The following is a 19,770-nucleotide window of genomic DNA, read 5'->3' as shown; positions in this document are numbered from 1 at the left end:
CAGGGACTGTACAGGAAAGATTCACAAGAATGTTTCCAGGGATGAGAAATGACTGTCAGGAAGACAGATTTGTGAAGTTGGCACTGCTCCTCTTGGAAGGCTGACAGGAGAAATTGTTCCCATTCGTGAGAACATCAAGTGCGAGAAGGCACAGATTTAAAGTAATGGGCAAAATAATTTCAGGCAATCTGAAGAAAACATTTCTTCATGCAGCAAGTGGTTAAAGCCTAGAACGCACTGCTTGAGAATCAGGTTAAATTAAAACATTCAAAAGAGAATAAACTGCTATCTGAAAAGGAACAATGTGAAGGGTTACGAAGAAAAGGCAGGAGAACGGCACGAGGTTAATTAGTCAATTAGAGCGTCATTGCAGGCTTGACAGAGTTAGAGTCTTATAGCACAGAGACAGACCCAAAAATTGTCCATGATGACCAAAATATGCTAATATTAACCCCATGCTAACCCCATTTCCCCGCACTTGGCCCACAGCCTTCTAAACCTTTCCTATCCACGTATTTATGCAAATGTCTTTTAAATGTTGTTAATGTACCGGCTCAACCACTTCTGTTGGCAGTTCATTCCATATGCGTACCACCCTCTGTGTAAAAAAGTTGCCCCTCAGGTTCCCTTTTATTCTTTCCCGTCTAACCTTAAACTGATGCCCTCTAGTCCTTGATTCCTCAACCTTAGGAAAAAGACAGAGTGCGTTCACCCTATCCATGCTTCTCATGATCTTATACACTTCTGTAAAACCCCTCTCTGTCTCCTATGCTCAAAAGAAAAAAGTCCTGGCTTGTTCAACCTCTCACTATAACTCAAAGCCTTGAGTTCTGGCAACATCCTTGTAAATTTCTTCTGCATTCTTTCCAGTTTAATAACATGCTTCCTAAAGCAAGACAACCAAAACTGAACACAATACTCCAACTGCAGCCTCACCAACATCCTGTACAACCGCAACATAACTTCCCGACTCAATGTCCTGAATGCTGAAGGCCAGTGTGCCAACAGCCTTCTTCACTGCTCTGTCTACCTGTGATTTCACTTTCAGAGAATCGTACACCCAAACTCCAAGGTCTCTCTGTTCCACTACACTCCTTAAGGCTCCACCATTCACCATGAAACTCCTGCCTTGATTTGACTTTCCAAAATGCAAGACCTCACTCTTATCTATATTAAACTCCATTTGCAATTTCTCGGTCCACTTCCCCAGCTGATCAAAGGTCCTGCTGCAATTTCTGACAACTTTCCTCACTGTCCACAATATTGCCTATTTTAGTGTCAAGCAAACTTACTAATCATGCCTCGTACATTTTCATCCAAATCATTGATATAGATAACAAACAGCAATTGGCCCAGCGAAAACCCCTAAGACACTCCAATCGTCACAGGCTTTCAATCCAAAAAGCATCCTTCTACTATTACCCTCTGCTTCCTACCATCAAGCCAATTGTGTATCTAGATTACCTTCTTTGGTCTTCTAATAATTTTTTGATTCAGGTTTTTTCCATTATGCACGGTGGGATGTGAGCATTGCTGGCTGGCAGCATTTATTGCTTGTCCTTAGTTGCCCTTGATGGTGAGCTGCCTTCCTGAAATGCTGTCACCCATGCACTGCAGGTAGACCCACAATATTATCAGAGAGAAAATTCCAGGAATTGGACCTCATGACACTGAAGAAATGATGACATACTGCCAAGGCAGGATGCTGAATGGTTTGGAGGGTAACTTACAAGTGGTGATTGTTATATTTCAAGGAGGAACAGCAGGAGCTTTGTTAAAGAGGTGTCCACTCTGCAGGTAGCAAGGTTAGACTAAGCTATTTCCTGTGCAAAATGGTCAATATTAGCATGACATCACATGATCGGACTCTGAAAATGACAGTCCACCATATTTACACAAATGTATAAAATCTTTCCCCCTTTACATCAATGGTTTCTGCAATGAAACATTGACAATATTTACAATCATATGCACAACCGTCAATAGGTGGGACACTTCAGATGGTATCAATTTCTGTGTGGCTATCAACCATACCAGGCATTCTGTTTACTTTTCAGGTTGGCATTAACCTTTGATGTTTTCAGTGTAATTGAGCTAACAGAGGTAGATTATGAACTCTTGCAGAAGCTGCACATATTCCCACCTTCCCTTTAACTTCAGGGTCGAGTCCTGACCACAAAAAGTAGCTTCTGGCTATCTCCTTCATTCAGCAATACCAAAGTGACCTTTGTGTAGATGGTTTAATACACATACCCTTAATTATAGTGGAATAATGATCCTCCCTCACCGCAGGCGATATCCTGCTTGTACATATAGCTCTAGCTTCAGTGTTTCATATGACTTCAGTTCTGCAGTTGTTCCTGTGATCTTGCCACGGCGTACCATATCCATCACTTTTGATAAGTAATTAATTATTTCTTGTGCATTTCTTAACTTGTCTTGCCATTAGTAGAGTGCTCCTTCCTAGTTTGAAGATGCTACTAGAGATGCTGCCAGACCCGAATTTCTCCAGAAATGTCTGATTTAGTTTCCAAATGGAAGTTTCTTATATTTAAATAGCCCTATATGTGTTACAATCATGACTTAGGATCATCTTCATCTAAAGATTGGTTTAACGAACATCAATTTTACTAAAAAGCTAATCTCCAATTAGTTGTAGCATATCTCTTCATTCTCATCCTTGATTTTCAATTTGACAAAGATCTCTTCAATGCTTCCCAGATCCCAACTGAAAACAATGACATGTTTCTTTAGAACCTATAGTAGATTAGACTCAGAATCTGACAATTATTTCAGTTTTGTTCACGAGTTGGAGATGCTGGTGTTGGACTGGGGTGCACAAAGTTAAAAATCACACAACACCAGGTTATAGTCCAATAGGTTTAATTGGAAGCACTAGCTTTCAGAGCGCCACTCTTTCATAGGGTGGTTGGGCCACCTGATAAAGGAGTGGTGCTCCGAAAGCTAGTGCTTCCAATTAAACCTGTTGGGCTATAACCTGGTGTTGTGTGATTTTTAACTTCAGTTTTGTTGATTTTGATTTTCTCTAACCATGTCCTTCCTGATAAAATTAGAAAGTATCCTTTCACACTGTGTAAGAACAAATCTTTGGTCTGATTGTATAACTGAAATTCACATTGAAACAACCCCTTAAAAATGCCTATGATACACTTTCAGGTATCAATGAAACCGTTGGTCCAGTGTCTACCTCTATTCTTATCAGTTTGCCACTCAGTGAGGGAGTGACCCAGTATTATTTGGTGTTGCCAGTAATGGCTAATTTGTTGAATAACAGCTCCTCTTCTGATTGAAAGCTTGGACCTTTCTCATGCCCTTTCTGTACTATGTAGTTTTCTTCACTACTTTGTGGTATCTGTACTTTTTCCATAAGTTGTTCATGTTTCTTCCTCAACCATGCCGGTTCAAGGTGCCCTCCTTTCCCAATGTTTCTGTATAAAGCTTCTTTATACCAGCAGTTTGCTGCTGAGTGACCTGTTTCTTCACACCAATAGCGGTTTTGAGTCTGTGCTGGTGCTTGTCTCTCAGCTGTCATTTTTGTTAGCTCTGATGCTCGAACCTAGATATTGAACTTCCTGGGCTGCTAATTCCATCGAGACTGATATTTCCATTGTTTCTTTCAGCCTCTGTAAGCTTCCTTTTCATCAGTAAACACTTCTGGATTTCTTTGCATCTTAAAATAAACACCAATGATAGCATCATTTTAGTTGTCTCTGAATTCACAGTGTTCTGCTAACTCCTTTAAAACTATTACAAACCTGGAAGTATATTCTCAATCATGCTGATTGTGTTTGTGAAATCTGAACCTTTCAGCAAGTACCAATGGTATTCATGAAAAATGATTCTGTAGGATTCCGACTATTTCTTCATAAGTTTTGGAACCCAGCTTCTCTGGCTGCACCAGATTCCTCCAGGAGGTTACAAAGTATTACCTTCCATAATACTCAGGGACACAGGATTAACTGTAACTGCTTCAGTTTTGTTAGCTTGAACAAAACAATTAAATCTATGTAGGAGTTCCTGCTCTCTGTATTTTGACCACACTGTTCTCCAATGCCAAATTCCCTGCCTTACTTTTTAAATAGAAAGTGCCTGTGTAACACCATGTATCACAAAACTTTAGCATCACCTTGCTTCTTTGCTTGTAAAACAAGGTATTCCTGAGGCTATTTCTTTCTGAGTCTATACCCCTAGTTCAAATCATTTCCTTCTGTTTAGGGCTCTAAGCTTCTTCTGCATTGTTCACCTGTTCCCTGGCATGAATTATTTATTTCCATTGACTGTACTTATTTCAGGGCGGAGATGTGTCTTTTGATTTCCTTTTTTTATTAAAATGACTGAGATCTGCTGTAAGGATCACAATTCTTTTCGTTTTGGTGAATCAGTGGTTTGACACATTGAAGCCTGAAGCAGTTTTTATCCTCATTGCCGTTTTTTTTTCTTGTGTTACATTTCAAGAAGGGCCGGGAGGCCCAAGTATTAAACAGCAGTAACTTTCAGTCTGCAGGAAGCAATGTTTCCCTCCAAAGTGACTGATAGCATCATTACATTGTCATCTGATCAGATTGTTAAAGTGACAGACAACCATACTTACCAAATACTCAACAGTGGTGTTCCTTTGCATCTGCTGCACTGTCCACGGGTTGAAAAGTGCTGTCCAAGGATTTGTTGTAAATTTCTGCAGTGCATTTAATATCTTTACTATCTTATAAATAGTATGCTCTGCTGTTATTGAATGTCGGTGGTGGAGGCATTGGATGTTTGTGAATTCGATGGCAATCAAGCATGCTACCTTATCCTGGATTATATCAAGCTTTTTGAATGCTGGTGGAGCTGCACACATCCAGGCAAGTGGGGAGCATTCTTGTTAAACTCCTGACTTGTGCCGTAGAAAGTGGACAGGTTTTTGGGAGTGAGGAGGTGAGTCATTGTTGCATTTGATCATACTTGCTGCAAGCCTTGTCCACATGGGTGCCTGGATATCTCAACTTCTGCTCCAAGCATATGCATTAATTTCTGCATGTAACTACAGTCTTGTGCTTTTTGGCATCTTTAATTCAGTGACAATGCTGTGTTCCTTTTTCATATCAAGCAGTTCCTTTTGGAATGCCTTTACTGGAGTTGATATGAAAGCAAGGCCAGATCTAATATTCTCTCAGAAAGTTCTCTATCTGAAATTATCCTGACATTTAATAATGAAATGGTTAATAGTTTATATGGGGTATTGATTATAGATCAGATTAACTCAATAGATTATAAGTTTGACCTGAAGTTTTATTTAATCTTCCTGTACTGTCCATTGTTTAAGTGGCTAATTCTTATTTGTTTCTGACTGTTAACGCAATAAAGACCACCATCCCAAATCAGATCGGTGTGTCTCCTGATTACATGCTGGGTTCTAAAACTGATAGATCTAAGAAACACAGCTCCATTCTGTGTTTACGTAATTTTGATGATGTTTGTTCAGAACATTTCAATTCATAACTGGATACTTCGGTGCCACGGTGTTAAGACTTATTGCTTTTTTAAGAATTCTCATTCCCAAGACTTCCATCTTAAATTGCTTTTCTTCAATGCACAAAAGATCAGAGGGCACTGCACAGTAGCAATGTTTCAGCCTTGACTTAGCTCTCGTTACAGCGCAGGTTTCAGTTTGTGCATTCCGCCCGCTCAGATCTTTTCCACAAAATAAAACTCATGGTTTCAATGTCTCTATAGTCACATGGACACAATAAAATTAATTTTGCTTGCCTGATTCTGCCAAAACCCTGCTTTTCTAGTTTACCATCCTTCACATCTGATTCTAGACCCACCTTACTACATGCTTTTCAAAGACAACTGACCTTTCACCAGACATCAAACTAAACACTAGCATCTCTAATGCCCACATCATCTTTAAAAGGCTGCCGTGGACCTATCAAGCATTGATAATCCAACACTACCCCTCCACTGGCAATGTAACAGCACAGAGCCACATTGCTCAATGATTAACCACCATGCTACAGCTTACCTGTCCTTAGCTGCATTCTGTCACTGCTACTCTATCCCCAATGCCCAATGTAGCTTATCACTGTCCAAAGGGGAACTTCATATACAAACAAGCAATTGGATAATTCTAAACATGAGCTTTTATTGACTAACATCAAAAGCAAATACAAATAAAACCAACACAGTTTGCAGTTCATTCCCACAATGCCAACCAATGACCATGACTATTTTATAGTTCTTGATGGTCTGCTGCACTCCCATGATATATGGAACTACCACACACAAACTGAATTTAAACTCAATCATATTTTAGGTGCTGCTACCTCAAGACACCTTCATTAGAAGGTCATTAATTAATCCGATCTTGTTGCGCAATACCAAGTCCAGTACAGCCTGCTCTCTGGTTGGCTCCAGAACAAGGTGTTCTATGAAACTACCCTGAAAACATTCTATGAACTTTTCATCAAGGCTACCTTCCCCTTCTGTTTTTTCCAGTTCTACATAGAGTAAAAGCCCCAGGATTACTATCGTATCTTTATGACTAGTTCCCATTATTTCTTTTTTATACTCCATTCTAATATGTGATTATTGATTGGGGGACAGTACACCACTTCCACAAGGTAGTCCTACCTTTACCTAAACCACTTCTGCATTCACCTCTGGTTTCCTGAACTTAGGTCATCCCTCTGTATTGTGCTAATACCATAATTAATTAATAGTGCCAACTCTTTTCCTTTTTACGGAAAGTTTATTTTACTGCTAACTGTGGAATCTTGTAGATTTATTCTTTTAAGTACCTCGGATCTCAATTAATTTTAAATGAAAACGTTACTTGTACTGTAACATAAATAAGCACATTCATCTAAAATTGACACAAGTAAGAGAAAAAATGATAATACAAATGACCTACTTCTGCTCCTATTTTTTATGATGTTATGAGAGGGCTACGATGAAGTAGAGAATGCATTAGCAGACAACTGCAGCCTCTAGAAGTGAGGTTCTGCTGAACACTATTGCACCTACTCTTGTGCAAAGATGCACTAAGCCATATTAAGTCATATTGAGGGACTGGAGCAACAGTGAAGACTTGCAAACTTCCAGCTCCCATTATCCTTACTTACCCTTTTCTTGTGCAATTTGGTGTAAATACCATGTATCTTGTTCTTAATTCATATGTATTAGAATATAGTTCTTAGTTTAGGTGGTTAAAGTGTTAAATGTAAGTTAAGCGGAAAAGCTAGTAATTAATTAGTCAAAAGGTACCTTATGTTCTTCTCTTTCTAGATGTCTTATTCGAGCCAATGTGTTTTCTGTCAACTCAATAAAAGCTAAAAGCTAATAATTCCAGGAAAAAAAAAGAGTCATAAAACTCCATTAGAGATAGAAATTATTCATATGGTTTTCCAGAACTAAGCAAAGCCTTGGGATCAAAATGTCGATAATTTGCATTTCTATCTGAAACAAGTTAAAATGCATTTCAAACAGTTTGGATTTCATTAAGGAAAACCTACAATGGTCTTTACATAACCCTGTGGTAGAAAGCAGTCGGAGTTAGCCTGTAGAACTGTGGAAAGCCAAATGGATATCTGCCAGCAGCCTGAACAATGAGCTGAGGTATCTCTAGCTGTGAGGTCAGTAAAAGGAAAAGGTGAATGGATTCATAGCCAACAGAAGGGGAGCATTTAGCATGGTGCTCAGTCATATATACAGTAGAAGGTATCCACAATGTGAAGACACAACGTTTTCTCCATAAGGACTATGCAATGGTCAAGACTACCAATACTGTCATGGACAAATTAATCTGTGACAGATAGATTGGTGATACAAAGTTAATGAGGTCTTTCCTTTATGTTGGCTTCTCACCATATGCCGCAAATCCAATCTAATAGATCTGTTCTTCAGGGTTCAACATGCTTGGTCAGTAATGAAGATCTCAAGATACTCTTAGTGATGAACATCAATCCCCTCCCCGCCATCCCCCCCCAACCAGAAAACATTCTGTGCCCTTATCACTTTCAATGATTCATCTAATTAGTGTTCAATGTAGAGGAGATTCCTCAGTTGAAAGATGCAATCAGTAGGAGCTTTCCTTGCTTATGTTTGATCTGACGTCATGAAAATTGATGATGTCTGGATTAAAAGCTATATTCTCCCAGGACAACCATTGATCTAGTAGATGGGCTAAAGCAAACCAGCAAATCACATCCAAGAATGGCAAGATCTGAAATCCAGCACAGACTGGTTCCAAAGGTTGCCTATGAGATCATTTACATCTATCCGAGCAGCAAACAAAATAATGGTTCATCTGAAAGATAACACCAACAGCTCACTCAATATTACACCACAGTTCGGCCTTGATTTATTGTGGTACATGCAATACAATTATATGAGGTGATGGCTATGTGTGTCAAATCAAGTGATAGGACCTCTTCATCTGTACTTTGCTGTTGGTCTCTCTTCTCTTTAGACTGCAGCGGTAGGCTGGTGATAGGTTTGCATATCAGAAATCAGCCAGCCAAAAGGGAAAGGCCTGGGTGATGAAAGTGGGGTCAGAAGTACAGCAAGAGGCCCATTATCATATCACCTGCAGTTTGCTCACTTTGTCAGTCAGCAGGAAGGCAGTATGTTGGGACTTGGAAAGTGTTATAAGGCTTGAACATACCATCAATCTCAATGCAGTCAGCAACACAAGATGCTAGGAGCCAGGTTACAGCTAACTCTATGATGCTGAGAGCTGTTTTTTTTCTGTCAGATGCAGGAAATGCAAGTCTTTATCTCCTCCTGGTTCTGCTCTGCTGCATTCTATTGTCATGAAAGACTGAGGACAAGATATCAGTGATTTTATGGTGCACTGCATGCTATAACTGATTGGCTGGAGGGATGTGGAAGCAGTGAGAGGTGGGTGAGCAAGTGTGTGAGGATAAGATGGAGTATCGCTAGACTTAGGCATAAGCCCTAAATGCTAATAAGTGCTGTTAGTTGTGTTGAATGGAGCAATTTATGAGATTGGTGATGTACTGGATTAGTGATGTGAAAATGCAATCTTTGACACTGGCCACCCATGGGTTTATCAGAGAAGCGCTATTTATTGTCAGGCCAAAAACGTCTAGACACTTGAAATTGATCTCTCTGCTACGTGCTCATATTTCCTTCTGAGGATGACACTTGAGGGGCACCTGGCCATTTCTCTTACTCCCATGGAAGACTGACAAATATCATCAGAGAAGATTCTCAGCCAAAGGGAGTACTAGGAAGAAGGCATTCAAAAATCAACCATAGTTTCACAAAAAGAATGTAGTAAGTTGCAGGAGCAAATTACTGCAGATGCTGCAACCTGTACTGCAGACAAATATTGGAGGTAAGTTGCATACACCATACCCATTAAACTGTGGAAAAACAAAAAACCTTCTTCTTTCTCTTCTAAATCCTGCTGAGTCCACCTATATAGGATGTTATGACATATTATGAGGCAAAAATTATATTACAATCTGGTGAGAGACGAACAGCTTTTTTTCTGTTTACTATAGATGAAGGTTTAGATCTTAGGCACTTACTAAGAGACTAAAACCACAAAATTCCACATTTTTTTGTAAATGAAATAAAATTTACTATAGCAAGTTAAACGATCCACAAAACAAGACCCACTTGCTAAACACCCCACATGTCACATAAAATAGCAAATGCAATTAACAGATCCCACAGGTTTTTTAGATTAGATTAGATTAGATTCCCTACAGTGTGGAAACAGGCCCTTCAGCCCAACAAGTCCACACCGACCCGCCAAAGCGTAACCCACCCAGACCCATTCTCCTACATTTACCCCTTCACCTAACACTACGGGCAATTTAGCGTGGCCAATTCACCTAACCTGCACATTTTTGGACTGTGGGAGGAAACCGGAACACCCGGAGGAAACCCACGCAGACACGGGGAGAATGTGCAAACTCCACACAGAGAATCGCCTGAGGCGGGAATTGATCCCGGGACTCTAGCACTGCGAGGCAGCAGTGCTAACCACTGTGCCACCGTACCACCCACAAACCCACCAACCACCCAGACATTAGTGACACTGTGGATCACCAAATCTCACTAAAACATTATCTCCTTAACAAGGAAATCTAATTCTTCACTTGTGAAGATCTAATCATGAAACTTCCTCAAAAGCTGTTCCATCATGGACTGCCTCAATGACTGCACACATCCTAGTTACTTAATCTCCTCCCTCGAGATTGTGTCCCACTGACTTCCTGTGGCAACTCGTCAGTATGTTGATGGGTATAATTGCAGTTCTTTCACAGTCAGCTAGCTCTACCAAGTTCCACCTTGGGAGTTCTCTGAACTCCACTATCTCAGCTGCACGAATATTTGTGGGCTTCTTTTACTCACACTCACAGCTACACTGAATGATCAATTACTTCCAGGCTCTTTACAAGCCCCCATCTGTTCCAGACAGTTCCCAGGGATTTTCCTGAGCCCTAATGTTTGCAAACTGCTCCAGCAGCACATTTTCAATAAGGTGACTCTCTCCTGCTCTGAAACACATGACTGGCCAGCAACCATCAGTAGCAAACATCTGCACTAATTGTCTTCAACCAACTTAACTAAAAATTACCTATTCAGTGGTATTTAAACTATTTTGAGAAACCTATTGAAAACATCCTGTTCTCATTCCTGAACAGGATCCAACAATTTAAAAATCCTATTGGAAACAGCAACCGCTGGAATAACCTGTGCTATATTACAACGTGACACTCCGCGAGCCCTTAAATCATGAGAAAGTGGATCACACACATCACAAGGCAAATACATGACCACAGGCAACATCACAGATACTGAATTTGACTTCAAGTTTTAACCCCTTCACTTCATGAGATAACAGGATTGCAAGAATCTTAGACAGTGAAATCTTCTCAAAATTCGCTAAATGATTTTATGTTCATGTGAAGATTCTTTTATCCTTACCCACATGTCTATGTATATTATTTTTAGCTAATAAACTTATTGCTTTTGAACACTCATTTATCATAGAATCCCTACAGTGTGGAAACAGGCCCTTTGGCCCAGCAAGTCCATACCGACCCTCCGAAGAGTATCCCACCAAGATCCAATCCACATCCGACAGAAATTTTCCTACGCCTCCACACTCCTCATCTACAGTGTCTGTTGCTGTCGATGTGGTCTCCTCTACAATGGGGAGACAGGATGCCAACCTGCGGAACGTTTCAGAGAACATCTACGGCACACACGCACTAAACAACACCCTTTGCCTGGTAGCCGAACACTTCAACGTCCCGTCCCACTCCACCAAGGACATGCAAATCCTGGGCCTCCTCCACTGCCAAATTCTAGCCACCCGACGCCTGGAGGAAGAAAGTCTCATCTTCCACCTTGGGACCCTCCAACCACATGGGATCAATGTGGATTTAACCAGTTTCCTCATCTCCCCACTTTATCCCGGATCCAACCCTCCAACTCAGCACCACCCTCATGACCTGTCCTAACTGTCCATCTTCCTTCCCACCTATTGGCTCCACCCTCCAGTCTGACCGAGCACCTTCACACCCCACCCTCATATCTATTGCATCCCCAGCTACAACCCCCCAGTTCAACCCCTTCCCCATTTATCTCTCAGCCCTCTTGGCCCACCCCCCACATTTCTGATGAAGAGCTCACGCTCAAAATGTTGACTCTCCAGCTCCTCGGATGCTGCCTGACTGGTTGTGCTTTTCCAGAACCTTTTGACTCTGATCTCCAGCATCTGCAGTCCTCATTTTCTTCCTAGAATTGAACTTGAGTATTGTTGAAGCTTTCCATTGTGCACTCAACAGGAAATTCACAAGGGTACCAAATCAAGGGGAAAACTGATATTGATACTGCAAGAGAGGAGTCTGATTTGTTGGCAAGTGGAACAAGTGTTTACATGGAGAATGGACCCATTAATGCTGATTGACAGTTAACAGCCAGGGTTTGTTTAAATATTTAACCATGCAGATTGATTTTGATTGGTCAAGCCTTTGCCCTGAGAAATAAACCAGTGAATGATTGTCACTATTCATGGGTGGCACGGTGGCTCAGCAGTTAGCACTGCTGCATCACAGCGCCACTGTTCCATTCCACCCTTGGGTGACCGCCTGTGTGGAGTTTGCACATTCTCCCCGTGTCTGCATGCTTTTCCTCTGGGTGCTCCATTTCCTCCCATAGTCTAAAGATGTGCAGGTTAAGTGGATTGACTATGCTAAATTACCCATAGTGTCTAGGGATGTGTAGCTGGGTGAATCAGCCATGGACATGTGGGGTAGAGGGTAGGGTGGTGGGTTTGAGCAGGATGCTCCTCAGGGGGTCAATGTGGACTCGATGGACCAAATGGCCTGCTTCCACACTATAGGGATTCTATGGTTCACCTATTTTGTTGACTCATGCAGCTGAGTTCAGTTTCAATGGCAGTACATATACCCAAACAGATTCTACTGTCATAAGATCTCCACCAGGCTCAGCTTGCACAAATATTTTTGTTGGATTCCATGAGAAGCAAACTGTCAATCAAATGACATCTAACTGCATCTCTTGAATATTCCTAATATGTAAATGATACATTTGCCATGTTTGAATCCATAGCTGCATGCAAGAATTTCCTTACGTGCCTTAATGAATCCTTTTCTGTGCTTAAATTCACATTTGAAAAGGAACAGTCAAATGAGCTCCCTTTCCCTGATATCATCATTGAGAAATTAGCCACACATTTATACTATTGACTACCATAAACCTACCTTCACTGGTCAGTATACATGCAGTGGTTTGTCCAGTTCCATGCGCTATGAGACTGGCCTTATCAATGGGGATGGCGGCCAGTGGTCTGGAGTGTGGGGACAGCAGCCCAGAACAAAGGGGGGATGGTGGCCAGTGGCCCAGAGTGAGAATGATGGCTAGCTGACCAGGAGCGAAGTGGGAATGGCCAGCAGCCTGGAGCGAAGATGGGAACCAGTGGAGCCCAGGCAGACTACATGGAAGGCCTTATAGAAAGATTGTAATCTCTATCTTTTTAGCTTTATTTCTTACTTTCCTAACTTACACTATGCAGATCTGTAATGTTATGTAACTCATTTCTTTATTTTTCTCTATTATTCATGAGAGGTTAACTCAGAATTTAAAAAAAGCAGATTATTCTGCTGCCAAAGGAAGTTCATTGTTCAATATTCCAGAGTTCATTTTTTCATCTTGTGGAATGCAGAATATTAACATGGATCATATATTGACATTCTGACTCTGTAAACAGGACTAAAAGGCTGCCTGGGGGAGAGAGAGAAGCTAAATTGTAATTTCTTGGGAAGTGTCTCAGACTGTAAAAATGGTGGGATAAAAGATAGCAGGCTGGGCAAGAGACATGTTTTATGCATTCCTCTGTCAAGAATGTACAAGAACAAGGGTTAAAGCCCAGTTCATGGTCTGGTGGAAGAGGTTGTGTGGATGAGCTGTGTTACTCGTGTGTCCTAGGCCAGGTTTGAATGCTAGTGAGCTGTAAAGGTCACAATCAAAGAACTATCCATTTGTCACCACTGTTTGGAGGTAGAATGTTGTCTCTACCCTAAGTGCTAGAAGCCAAATGGCCAAGCATGCCAGTCAAAAGGAATCAAGTCAAGAAAAACTCTCTCATTCTGAGTGTTACCAGCCAACCACCATCAAATGGAAATAGAATAAAAGAATTTCAAGTAACCTACGCAGCAAAGAATTCCAATTAATTGGTTGACTATGAATGTTCCACCCTCCACTCTTCACGATCAGTGCATGGACAAACTGCTCATTTCTAATATGTGTATCGTACTATTTGTAGCCAATAAACTCACTCTTTCAAGACAGCATGGTTAAATTAATTCATTTTAAAAACATAAATCCTTTTGGTTTGGGAGAAAGGTATACACTAGGGAAGGAAGTCCTTTGTAAATGGAGGGTGTGGGTCAATAAAGAAGGGAAGTTCACTCACTTTGTGGCTTGAAAGCTTGGGGTACCCGGTCTGAAACCATAATATCTTGGTGTACCTTGCCTGGGATCTGGTCATATCAATATGACTCATCAGTATGGCATGATGTAAGTTCTGAACGTCATTAAACATAGAAGTAAATTATTTGGATTCAAAAGTAATTAGAGGATTTATTCTTAACATAGCTCATTTTTCACAACTTCAGTGTCTGATCACTAGTATAGTTAATGCTCAGCATCTTGCTAGACATGGTGATGTGTAGCAAGATGTTGAATTGTCTTTACTACTTGTTTTATTAAGTATTTCAGTTTATTAATAAATGCTATGCAAATTACAAATAATTGTAGTGAAGCATGTGTATTAAGCACTTATGTACTCAGCTTCAACTGTAAGTTGTAACTTGCAGCCAAAAGATAACACTGAATATGTTACTCTTGATCATTCTTCTTCTTAATAATTTGGTAGGAAACAATTAAATCACTCACTTAGCATTCTCAGAGCAACTTGACTTGGAATCATAGAATCCCTGTAGTGTAGAAACAGGCTATTTGGCCCAACAAGTCCACACTGACCCTCTATAGAGTATCCCACGCAGACCCATTCCCCTACCTTATTACTTTACATTTCCCCTAACTAATACACCTAACCTACACATCCCTGAACACTACTGGCAATTTAGCATGGCCAATTCACCTAAACTGCACATCTTTGGAATGTGGGAGGAAACCGAAGCAGCCAGAGAAGTGCCCATTTGTCAACTAAACTAATTTTGATCCAAAATCATAACTGAGTTTAAATATAAGACAATTGAAATGTTGTTTCATGCATTCTTTAACCCCTTAAACTATGGTGAGGTAAAATCTCAGATAATGTTTTGGAGTTAAAAGAGAATAATGACTTTTCTGATTTTTCCACATCTAGAATCATTAAATCATACAATACACAAAAGGTCCTTCAGCTCATCGAGTGTACAGCCAAGAAAGCATTAAATCTACACTAGTCCCACTTTCCAGCACTAGACCCATAGCTTTGAAGTGGACTCAACATAGGCTTCTTTGTGCCAAAAAGATTAAAATGGTCATATTTCCAACATTTTTCAATGAAAATTGTAATATATCAACTAATATCTTATTTCCTTGAAAATATTTTATGGAATTTTGATTTTTTTTCTAAAATGAGTTAACATTCATTTCCCCGTTTCATGAAAAGATATTTCAAGATATCAGAAAAGCATATAAAATAACTCATAAGAATTCATAAACTCTTTAATCCAACTGACTCCTTACCAAGTTGTTTGTTAATTTCCATAATACTGCTACCTATATCCAATTCGCCGAAGTGTGTTCCTTTCTCTTTCAGCATATGTAAAAAGAAAAAGAAAAAGTTTATTTATTCACTTATTAAAAGTTATTTCTATACAGTATGAGTATGTGTAGTCTGATTGGTCTTTTCTCCTTAGGATTTTCCTTTTTCACCAGCGTCACATAATTCATGGATTAAAGAGATAAACACAGCCCCAATGAACAGAGATGGAAACTTAGGGAATAGATCAGGGAATGCAGGTTTCACTGTTTACTCCAACAATGAAACCAGTAAATTTATGCCAGAACATCCAATTCATAATTGTTTCTCAAAACGCCACAACTGAAAAAAGATTCACTCAATCTAAACAAATTGCATTTTTTTAACATAGGAAAGCATCCTACAATACTTCACATAGGTTTTTTCAGACACAATGTGAGACCAAGCCAGAGGAGGTAATAATAAGAAAAGAGCCTGGAGAAAGAGTTAGGTTTCCAGAAGCAACATATGGGAGCAAAACATAGCAGGGTTTAGAGAGGAGATTCAAAACTTTGAAAACAAATGACTCAAGGTAAAGTCAAAGCAAAACTGTATATATAAAAGGCTAAAATTTGGGAAACATGAATCTCACAGATGATAATTAGGCTTCAGGTTATAGAAACAGTAAGTAGTAGGCAATGGAGAGATCTGAGCACGAGAGTGAAAATTTGAATCAGAGGTATTTCTGGAACAGGAGCTAGAATTCAAGGTGATAGGTGTTTGATATGGGTTGGAATGGAAGCAGAGGAGTTTTGAATGAAGTCAGGTTTTGGAGGACGGAAATTGGGATATTCACTGAGGAACATTCAAATAATCAAATCAGGACATTAAAAAAAGGATGAGCAGAAGCAGATACGGAGGTGAAATATTGCTCAGAGGTTGATAATAGGTGCTCTTTTTAACAGTGAACAGGCTATTGGTTGCAATTTCAATTCAAGGTTGAATAGAATGGCCTGGTTGATAACCTTCTGGTTTAACCTTGGAGACTTGCTTGAAGGAGGGATGGAGTTGGTAGCTGGGGAAAAAGGTTGAAGTCAAGGCTTCAGAAATCCCAATACTTAACTGGACAACGTTTTTGCTCATCAATGTTTGGATGCCAGACTCAGCATGACAAATCAGAGGCTCTGAAACTGTTGAGTGAGGTGGAGTGAAGTAGAGCAATGAGATACCTGCATACAGTTGGAATCTGTAGCTGTGTTTCAGCATGGTGTTAATGAGGGACAGGATGCAAATAAGAAATATTGCAAATGTTCACTGTCAACAGGTCAAAATCCTAGAACTCCCTCTTATAGTAATCTATCAGGAATCATTTGATTTTGCAAACGTCCCAGAGGATTGGAAAGTTGCCAAGGTAACACCTTTATTTAAAAATGGAAGGAGACAAAAAACAGGTAACTATAGGCCAGTTAACTCAATGTCGGCTATTAGAAAAATATTAGAATCTATTCTCAGAACATAATAGCAGAGCATTTAGAAATGCATAATATGATCAAGCAGGCTCAGCGTAGCTTCATGAAGGGGAAATCATACCTGACAAATGTACTGGAATTCTTTAGAGGTAACAATCACAGCTACCTCCTACCTACATCCACCTATCACCATCCCATTCACCTCTCCCACAGCCCCACCCCCCTATTTATTTTGCAGCCTCCTTCCCCTCCCCCAAGTTCTGATGGAAGGTTACGACCTGAAACATCGACTCGCCTTCTCCACTGATGCTGCTCGACTTGCTGTGCTTTTTCCAGCTCCATTCTTTATCCACTTTTAGCTACAAGCAGGTTACATAAAGGGGAAGCAGTGAATGTAATTTTTTTTGATTTTCAGAAGGCATTTGATAAGGTATGACATATTAGGCTACCCATAACAACCATTGGTGTTGGAGATAGTATATCAGCATGAACAGAGGATTGGGTAACTACTAGAAGACAATGAGTTGGAAACATTGCATTTTCAGGGTGGCAAACTGTAACTAGTGAAATGCCACAGGGATCATTGCCAGAGCCACAATTAGTTACAATATATATGAATGACTTGGATGAGGAAAGTAAATGTACTATAGCCAAGTTTGGGATGACACAAAAATAGGCTAGAAAGTAAGTGGTGAGGATGACTCAGAAGGATATAGACAGATGGAATGTAACGTGGTAACATGTGAAATTGTGCAGTTTGGCAGGAAAAATACAATGGGTGAATATTATTTAAATTGAGAAAAAAATGCAGAAAACTACAACACAAAGGTTTGGGAGTGCTTGTGCAAGAGAGAGAGAGGGAAAAGATTAGGCTGCCAAAGGGATTTTTAATATAATCCAGGGAAGAAGTAAATCTAGACAGGTGATATAGGTACTTTGAGTAGATAAGGATGGTTTGGCTGTGCTGAAAGCAACCCATGTCTTGACTGCTTGGGAGGTGAGGAGGTGGGTGTGAAAGGATGCAGTCAGACCCAAAAATACTGAAATTGATATTGGGTCCTGAAGGTTACAGCAGGATACCCAAATGGAAAATGAGATGCTATTCCTCTAGCCTGACCGGAGACAGAAATGCTGGCCATGTTGAAGTGGCAGACAACAGGAAGCCCAGAGTGACTTGAATGAATTCCGTAGGTGTCCCAAAAGTAGTCACCCAGTCTGCTTTTCAGCTCCCCAGCATAGAAGAGCTCGCATTGTGAGCTGTGAATACAGATTAAATTGAATGAAGTGCAGGTAAATTGCTGCTTCACCTGGAAGGTGTGTCAGGAGCTTTGGATAGTGAGGATGGGGGACATTGCAACTGTTACACCTTTTGCGTTTTCATGGGAAGTTGCTGGGGCTTGTGGGGAGATACTGGGAGTGGAGAAGTGGGCCAGAGCACTCTAGAGGGAAACTTGCCTGTGGAATACTGACAAGGGAAGAGAGGGGATGTGACTGGTGATGACATCTTCCTGGAGGTGGCAGAAATGATGGTTATGATCCTTTGGATACGGATGCTGGTGGGGTGATAAGTGAGGACAAGAGGACCCTATTCATTGTTTTGGGAAGGAAGGGAAGGGGTGAGGGCAGAAGTGCAGGAGATAGGTCCCTCAGCTGAATACAACCTATCAACCACAATTACAAGTGAATGCTGGGTTGACAAAACAGGTGGAAATTTCTGAGGCCAATTTGCAAAAGGTCTCATTATCAGAACAGAGGCCACAGAAGCTTCAATTTTAATGAAAGCCTTTCTTCCTAAGTGCAGGGGATTCAAACTGATCATTTATTATTGTGAGAACCTTAGGATTTCTGCTAAAAATTAATTGATACAAACAATACCCTCTCTCCTTCTATGGCAGGTTTTTCACATGTACTGTCCAAGCTAATGCAGATGATAATTTAGAGTGTGGCTGATTTGTCAAAATTTTCTGAAACATCTTACCTGTAATTATGTGGTTCCTTTCATTCATCTCATTGTTAACTTGACTTTCTACTGCTGCTTTCATAACTATTATGTTCATATTTGCACACATATCTTTAAATCCATTGTTGGCAAACTCCTCCACCCTCCTTGTCATCAATGACAAATTTTGCAAATTGTGTAAGTCCAGTTCCTATCCACTTCTCTTTACCTTATCCACATTTTAAAAAAATCTTTACTATGTATCACCATCAACTGGCAAAATCTGGTTGCCAAACTTTTCTTAATCAAATCAAAAGCCACTACCTCATTAAGGAAAGATTTACTATAGGCTGTGATGGTGTGTTTCAATGTATCTTACAAATCTCACATTTGGCCCATCTATTCTGTAAGTTTATCATCCCTTATTCTCAATTATTTACTAAAATTTTTAACCTTCAGGAGGACATATGGTTAATATAACTAAATTCCTGTCTTCTAAATTTCTATCTCCTGCTGCCAACAACATTTTGTTAATTTCTGGAGAGGTTCTATACCATTAAATGAACACTGGAGTGTTCCAAATGTGTGGCACGGTGGCTCAGTGGTTAGCACTGCTGCCTCACAGCACCAGGGTCCCAGGTTCAATTCCAGCCTTGGGCGACTGTCTGTGTGGAGTTTGTACATTCTCCCAGTGTCTCTCTGGGTGCTCTAGTTTCCTCCCAAAGTCAAAAGGTGGATTGGCCAAGCTAAATTGCCCAGAGTGTTAGATGCGTTAGTCAGAGGGAAATGGGGCTGGGCGGGTTAGTCTTCGGAGAGTTGGTGTGGGCTTGGTGGGCTGAAGGACCTGTTTCCACACTGTAGGGAATCAAATCTAAACTGCTAATTCACAGACTTTACAAATACGGTAGATTTACAGATTTTTTAAATCTCATTTCATCTGTTTTCTCTTCATCAAAGGCTTACTTAATAATAATAATTTTATTTCACAGGATACTACATGCTAGTAAAATTATTGATTCCAGACAATTTACAAGGAATGGCTAGCTTTTTCAAAATTTTACGACCATAAGAAATAGAAGTGGAAGTAAGGCCATTTGGCC

At 40.3% G+C, this 19,770-nt stretch overlaps 1 protein-coding gene across 1 annotated transcript in view; it reads right to left on the bottom strand.

Annotated features, from left to right (window-relative positions):
* LOC122558118 (low choriolytic enzyme-like) overlaps positions 1–18,845 on the bottom strand; it is a 112,440-nt gene extending 93,595 nt beyond the window's left edge. Inside the window, exons 1-2 of the mRNA XM_043706435.1 lie at positions 18,710–18,845; positions 15,268–15,333 (exon numbers count right to left, since the gene is read on the bottom strand). Of these exons, the coding sequence (XP_043562370.1) occupies positions 15,268–15,333; positions 18,710–18,845 (202 nt within the window). The remainder of the gene's footprint in view (positions 1–15,267; positions 15,334–18,709) is intronic.
* Positions 18,846–19,770: the final 925 nt, after the last annotated feature.

This window comes from Chiloscyllium plagiosum, chromosome 16, assembly GCF_004010195.1.
Source record: "Chiloscyllium plagiosum isolate BGI_BamShark_2017 chromosome 16, ASM401019v2, whole genome shotgun sequence".
Lineage (NCBI taxonomy): Eukaryota > Metazoa > Chordata > Chondrichthyes > Orectolobiformes > Hemiscylliidae > Chiloscyllium > Chiloscyllium plagiosum.
The sequence above is the reverse complement of the archived record's forward strand: the minus strand, read 5'-3'. Positions and strand labels throughout refer to the sequence as shown.